At 44.3% G+C, this 6,719-nt stretch overlaps 1 protein-coding gene across 1 annotated transcript in view; it reads left to right on the plus strand.

The window, feature by feature from the left end:
- The window catches only part of LOC142578063 (uncharacterized), a 51,691-nt gene extending 45,921 nt beyond the window's left edge, over positions 1–5,770 (plus strand). Inside the window, exons 4-5 of the mRNA XM_075687479.1 lie at positions 686–769; positions 5,563–5,770. Coding sequence (XP_075543594.1) covers positions 686–769; positions 5,563–5,687 — 209 coding nt within the window. The 3' untranslated portion in view covers positions 5,688–5,770. The remainder of the gene's footprint in view (positions 1–685; positions 770–5,562) is intronic.
- The last annotated feature ends 949 nt before the right edge of the window (positions 5,771–6,719 follow it).

The following is a 6,719-nucleotide window of genomic DNA, read 5'->3' on the forward strand; positions in this document are numbered from 1 at the left end:
ATACAATGTATACAAAGAATTATTACAGTTATTTGAATCACGCACAGCCCCGTAATTCAATTTCAGTTTAACACTTCTGCCACGATGCGATGTGCCACGTGAGATAATGACAGCGCTCAACCCTCTCAGGTATTATGAACAATGACACACAGCAACGCCTCATGCAAACACGTCTCCCTGTGTGTTGCGGACTGCGCACACAAACAGCAGTGGCGCAGCAACGCGACGTTTAACATCAACTCCGCACTCTCATATTGGGATAAACGCTGAAGAAATTACCCATTCGCCGCCAAATCACCGCTAAATATCGTCAATAAAAACAAACAGCATATAAAGCTTCGCTTACATCGATTCCCACAGGGCGTCGGATCCGCATAATTTTTCTGTTGTCCAGATACCAAGAAATCATACTTTTTAGCAGCATCTAGGGTCATCACAATAGAGTTTACATTTGTCGACTCCTTGGAGGGAAAGCTAGTAGACATCATAGTATATTTGCAAGCTGTGCATCCGTGGCCGTGCAATGGCCACTTGCATTCGTTCCGCAATTTTCTTATCAACACTTCACGCAATGTACTGTCGTAGCCTGACGTTAAATAGCGACAATACGCGAAGAAGAAAAAAGAACGTTTCCATAATATTGTCATTAAATTCTGAATTGTATTCCTGTTTTCTTTTTTTACAGATCCCGAAATCGACGTTTATATGATGTCTGTTTTCATCAACTGCACTAGTTGCAAGGTATTTCGTCACCTCTATATTGATGAAGGTACTACAAAGTTACAACCGACCGCTTCTTCAGAGAGATAGCTGATGCTACTAAAGACAAGCATTGTCTCTTGATGAACTTTCTTTTGTTTTCTTCAAGTTCACATGTTCACCTAAAAGATGAAAGGATTTCACTGAAGTGGCAGTGGCTCTAGAGTTGATACTTACCCTACTTATGCGGACAGTTTCTTCTTAGCCCCATTATCGGCAAAGAACATAAGAATTAAGCAATTGTGTTAGCCTATGAACGAGACCAGTATTTCTCTATCCAAGTTTCAAAAATAGACGCCGCTAGAAAACTGCATATTTGCGCTCCATTGCTCCCATTATCTCATTTTTACTGATAGCAATTGACATATCCCCAACTTAATTTCCGGAACTCCTTTTTAAGTCTTTGGTTGTCATTAACACTGCCCCGAAGAAACGCGACCCTTTCATGTAGCCTATCCACATGTCCGGCGTTATACTTCATTCATACGCTTTCCATATGGGGCTGGCCGACACTGTACCCTGTGACAACTACGACGATAAAATGATTCAGTATATTCTGCGTCCTCACCCGCGATAGTGTGTGCGGACGTTTTCACTCGCAGCTGGGCTCAGCAAGTTGGACAATCGGCCTCGGTTGGAAGTGCCATTTCAAATGTAACGTGCAAACGTGACTGGTTATTAAATCAGAAGGCCGCTCATGTATACAGTGTTACAAAGCGAAGCATTACTTAGTTATCTTTCCTGGTTTTCTGCGTTGTCGTCACAATGGTGAGCAGTTGTTTTGTCGAGACGCCATACGTTATGTTGAGATCAGTTGCACGAGAGAGCCGGCCGCGCGACACACGATGGCGACGGTGATTTCAAGCGTGCCGATCTTTTGGTTCCGAGACACGCGATGTCGTCGAGACTTCCAGGTGGGACGTTTCTTCTTCTTTATAACGGAAAATATTGACGTCAGCTTGCAAACCCCAGGCGTACGCGCGATGTGATTTATAGCCCCAGCGACATAACGGCGTCGAAGCGTACATCATCTTCATCAGCAGCAATCTGCACTGCTAAAACTCTGATTCGATAAGTATCTACTGGCGGATGCACTTCTTCTCAACAGAAAAACAAAGAAAGAAAGATGTGCTGTTTCTTTCCAGTGTAGAAGCTATATCTAAAAGAGGCTTCCCCAAGGAACAAACAGATGATTAACCCGAATCCTTCTAAGGTTCAATGTGGCCATATGGAACGTAAAAAAAAAACAACATGGCGCCTCATCGTGCAATGCATCGTTTTCAGCTTTTCAAAACATCCCTTCCTGGCCCTTTAGTGGAATCACTCTGATACTGGGAAAAAGATGTCGACCATGCCTTTGTACAGATTATTACGGGTTACACCACCTTGGTCTTCACTCGTAAATTTGGAATAAAATAGACTAAAGGAAGCAACAACGTTGTTCAGAAGTACATATGACATGGCATGTCCTGAGGGGATACAACGGAGGTGGGTAGGGCTGTCTGACCTTAACTCTATTATCAAGCGTAGAAAAATGAATCTTTCATCCTGAAAAAGAATGAGAAAAGAATTATCAGTTGACAGATTTTTGAAAAATATAGGATTTAATGCAAGATGCCCAATCTGAACGCACCGCAAGGAAATATTTCTGCTTCAGCTTTCAAGTAAAAGCCCACCCAGAGACACCGAAAATACGACGAATATTCTGTATGTTTGTCCACGAGCGTGGAACGACCTTTAACGCGCACTACAATCTGCCAGCGAAGAATTAATTGCCAATGGTGGTACGCGTGAACATGGGGTTTTCTTACGTTTTGAATGTCGTGCTACTGCAGCTCCATTATAAATGGCAACCTCACTTTCAAACGCGCGCATTCACGTTTGTGCTTTTCCGTAGCCGTTACAAGTGGCTGAAGCAAGAGAGAGAACATTTCAATGTGAAAAAGAGTATAGAGGTCAGTCGTGTGAGCTACTGTCACTCACCTGCTACTCTACGTAAGAGAAAGGGGGAAGCAGAAGTAAACAAGATACAGTGTGCGGATGACCATGAAGTGCACATTGAACTCTGCACAAATGCGATATGCTTACACCTTCTGCGAACACAAGTCTCCCACGGGACAATGCGCCGGCGCCTGTCATGCAGTTTTAGAGTATGGAGCCTATGGAAATAATGACGAGTAAACGCCACCCCGAGGCGCAGTCTGTGTATTAAAGTTGCATGACTTGTCTTTGCTTTTGTAAAATCATGTATGGTTAGTGTTGGTCTAGCTAAAAAAAGGTGATCGCGGGCTGAGCCCACTGCTGCAGCTCAAACTGTAGGCGCCTAATAATGCACAGGAAAGCAGAGCCATAGCGTTATCTGGAGAAGGCGATGGTTACTCAGTTGCTGTCGGTGTGTGCAAGCCTTGCTTCGGTATCTGCTGGCTCACTGCCTATGATTCTGCAATGGCTGGATATCTACATGAGCACCATAACATGTCCCTTCTCATGTGCTTCCTGATACCGCAAGGCTATGTCTATTATCAGTCGCTGTTTCCCTCCTCTCTGCAATGAATATTCGACTCCTCGCAGAGCTGACTTAGAACCTGAGAATATTCTCCACTGACGCATTATCTCAAAACAGATTAGTCTTAGTACCTTATAATGCAGTTGCAGCAATCTTTTTCGGTCAGTGGCTCTGAATCAATTTTGCTGATATTGTTCTTGTACACGCTTCCGTCATTTCTTGAAAAAATCATGCCAAAAGTTGAGCAGATTTTTACAAATGAATTTCGTTCATTCCCTCATACCACGTGTCCTGCCTGTTCCTTAGCTACTGGCCACATTGTGCAATGACGTAAAAGGTGGTATACTCAGAGCATGCTGGGAATGAATGGCAGACGTCAGGGCCGAGGAGGGATAATAGAGAGCTAGTGTTTGGCGTGAGAAGTTGTCGTGAAAAGTTGCATTGTGTTTGTACAGACAAGAAATGGATGGCAAGTATTGGTGTTGCGTTGTTGGCTGCACGGACTTCAGCCCTCACCATCCGCTAACACAGTTTGAGCCGAAGTCGATCAAGGTGGAGCCTATCACAATCGCTGAGTTCGTGCGTCCACTGCTGGCGGACCTGAGTCACTTACCTGCAGCTAATTAAGCCATTAAGATGAAGAAAACTGTTTCTGTAATTCGTTTTTGTACATATGGATTCGAAATAAACCATTCTTCATTTACTACAGTGCACACACACACAAAATCTAGAAGCAACGACAAGGCATGCTATCCACATCGGTACGTTGCTATTGTCGAAGGCTACCACTCGCACTCGCCGGCATTTCCCTAAATTAAATGTGACTACGTACATTGGTGCATTTTGACGTATTGTTATGCTGGCTCAATATTTAGCTTCCGAGGTGCACTGTTTGCCTCGCATCCCAAATGGGCAGCAAGAGGTGGCCCCTTTGATACAGACGGGTAACCATACGACTTGTCCAGCTCCTAATAGTGCCAATACTGGCATCGGCCTTTCCATGAAAAAAACTGCGTGCTCTCTAAATGAACCATCATACGCGCAATTTCCTCATCTGTCTGCCTTACGGAACAGTATAATTGTGTGCATAAAGTGAGTATGCAAAATGATAAGTTAGCAGTGTATCAACGCTTCCGTACTACACTCTCGAGCTCGCTGTTTTCGAAGGTCTGTGGTCGTTCATATGAGCGCGACTCAGAGTGATGCAACGGGGCTTACATGCACAAAATCTGCATGTTATGCTATTTTTTTATATCAGTTGGTGTCACTGATGAGCGGCTCGCATTATATCTCAAGTTAATTACGAGTGCTCACTGTACCTGTCGATATAAACGAATGCATCGGTCGGGGCTTTGGACAGCCATTGGCGCTCTTGCGGAATACAACTGCGGAAAGTCTTCACGTCGCGGAAAGTCTTGATGTCTTCATGTTTCAGTGAAATATGCTGTGCAGGGGCGTTGGATGTCGTGGTGATGGGTCGAATGCGAACGGCGATTCGTGGCTTGTCAATTCGTCGTAATCGTAGCTCTTATTTTTTTGAGAAATCCGAAGACCTGTAGCAGTTAACGTTGTCACAAGAAGGTGCGGCGCGGTTACGAATCATTCGAGGGTATGATCTTCGCCGCTTTCGTTCACCTCACGGGCGAGACCGGCAGGTTTTGGTTTCGTTCTTGCGCTTTTTTTTTGCCAATTTAAATTATTTTCAAATTTACGGTAAAATTTTACCCTCAGACGCCTGACAATGAGGTCTCGGGAACCTAAGTATTTAATCATCTTGGCATGGCTAACATATCGCCGGAGTTTCCCTTTAATGATAATATTTTAATACGGAGATGTTGAGGAAGTTTTGTGAGTGATCTTGAAGCGTCGGTTTTAACCACTTGTTGCTGTTGTAGAATTACATCTGGTGGAGTCGACTACGAACACAGAGCAAATGTCGCGGTATTCCTCGTTAATTTAGGACAAAGTTAGCTGTCGGTAGTCTTGATTCCTTTCCTATTCCGGGAGTAGAGAGGGATACCTTCGGATGTGGCATAGTCCGCAGAGGAGTGCTTGAAATACGGAAAAGCAAATAACAGCTGGTTGAACTACTCAAATATACTAAGGCACATTATTGTATTTGAGAGATTGACGACGGCATATTGACTACATGAAATCTCGCATGCATGGATTAGGTACCTGTGATCTTACTACTGCGTTATTCTAGTTCTGCATTAAAGTGGATATCAATTTTTTCTCCAAATGAAATTACATTCAAGGACGAAAAGAGAGAGCTGCTCATTTGAATTCTTCTGCAGGAGCGGGCTGTACTCTTTGGAAACCTGAAAGCAAAATAAACCAGAGAGACTCTTGCTGTGAATTTATTTACGACCTGCTGTGCGGCACATCACCAAAGTACCACATCTCCGACAACTGCTCCTGAAGTTCCAGGCTTCTTCGCCTAATCACAGCAGGAGTCAAAACTCGTTCTCCGCGGCTACCCAAGTGTGATCAAGAACTCCAATAAAAAAATTCAGAGCAAATTTATGTGAGCTGTCGGTCATGGTATAGCGTTGCATGCTGTCACTACAGGTTGCTTTAACGAGGCAAGCTTGAATGTAAATTACTCAACATGACCCCATAAGTGCGAACATACACTCTTCACAATGTGACCGGCTTATCTCCTAAAACGCGAAGGAACGTATTTCCCTCTGAATAATGCGGTACTGCAAAACGTCATAAACAACATCATCATGTATAGTGCATATGAGCGCTCGTTCGTGCATACCAGTTTGTGGTTCAGTGCTCACGTCAGGCTACACCACAGGCACGTCGCGAAATGACAAGCCATAACGCCGCAGTAGCACCGCCAACCGCCGCCTGTCCACCCAACCGGAACCCCGCGCCACTTAGCAAGAAAGAAAGATCGCGAAGCCTTTTGCATATTAGAGGTTCTAGTTCTGTTACTACAGGCCTGAATATAAAGGCTCCCAAAGAAAAGCAGATGTTTGGCACGCTTCCGATCCCAGCCCTTTTTCCTGCTGCTTTGGAGATTGAGACACGTCAGCTGCAGATGCCACTACACCACCAAATACTATTGCGAAGGGTTGCCGACAGCACGCAGCGTCCACAAGCTCAGTGAGGCATTACGAGAAATCGACGATTACTTAGCAGGGACTCGGTATACACCTCAATGATTACCTACATGGTCAGGGTCGCCTGATCTCTAACGTTACTGCCAGTGCCTATTGCACTTTGACTAAGCCCTTTGCGGGTCCGTTATCCCTTATCCATCCAGAAAAGCGAGGGAGTCAAATGTTGAACATTGAACCATGACTCCTCATTTAAACTCCAAATATATTGCTCAACGCGGTACCCACCCACCCCTTATGTAATACCACCTAGTGGGGTCTTTAAGTTAAATAAATGAAATAAATGAAATCAAATGAAATTTTCAGAAAACGTAACTATCTCT

Source organism: Dermacentor variabilis, chromosome 4, assembly GCF_050947875.1.
Source record: "Dermacentor variabilis isolate Ectoservices chromosome 4, ASM5094787v1, whole genome shotgun sequence".
NCBI lineage: Eukaryota > Metazoa > Arthropoda > Arachnida > Ixodida > Ixodidae > Dermacentor > Dermacentor variabilis.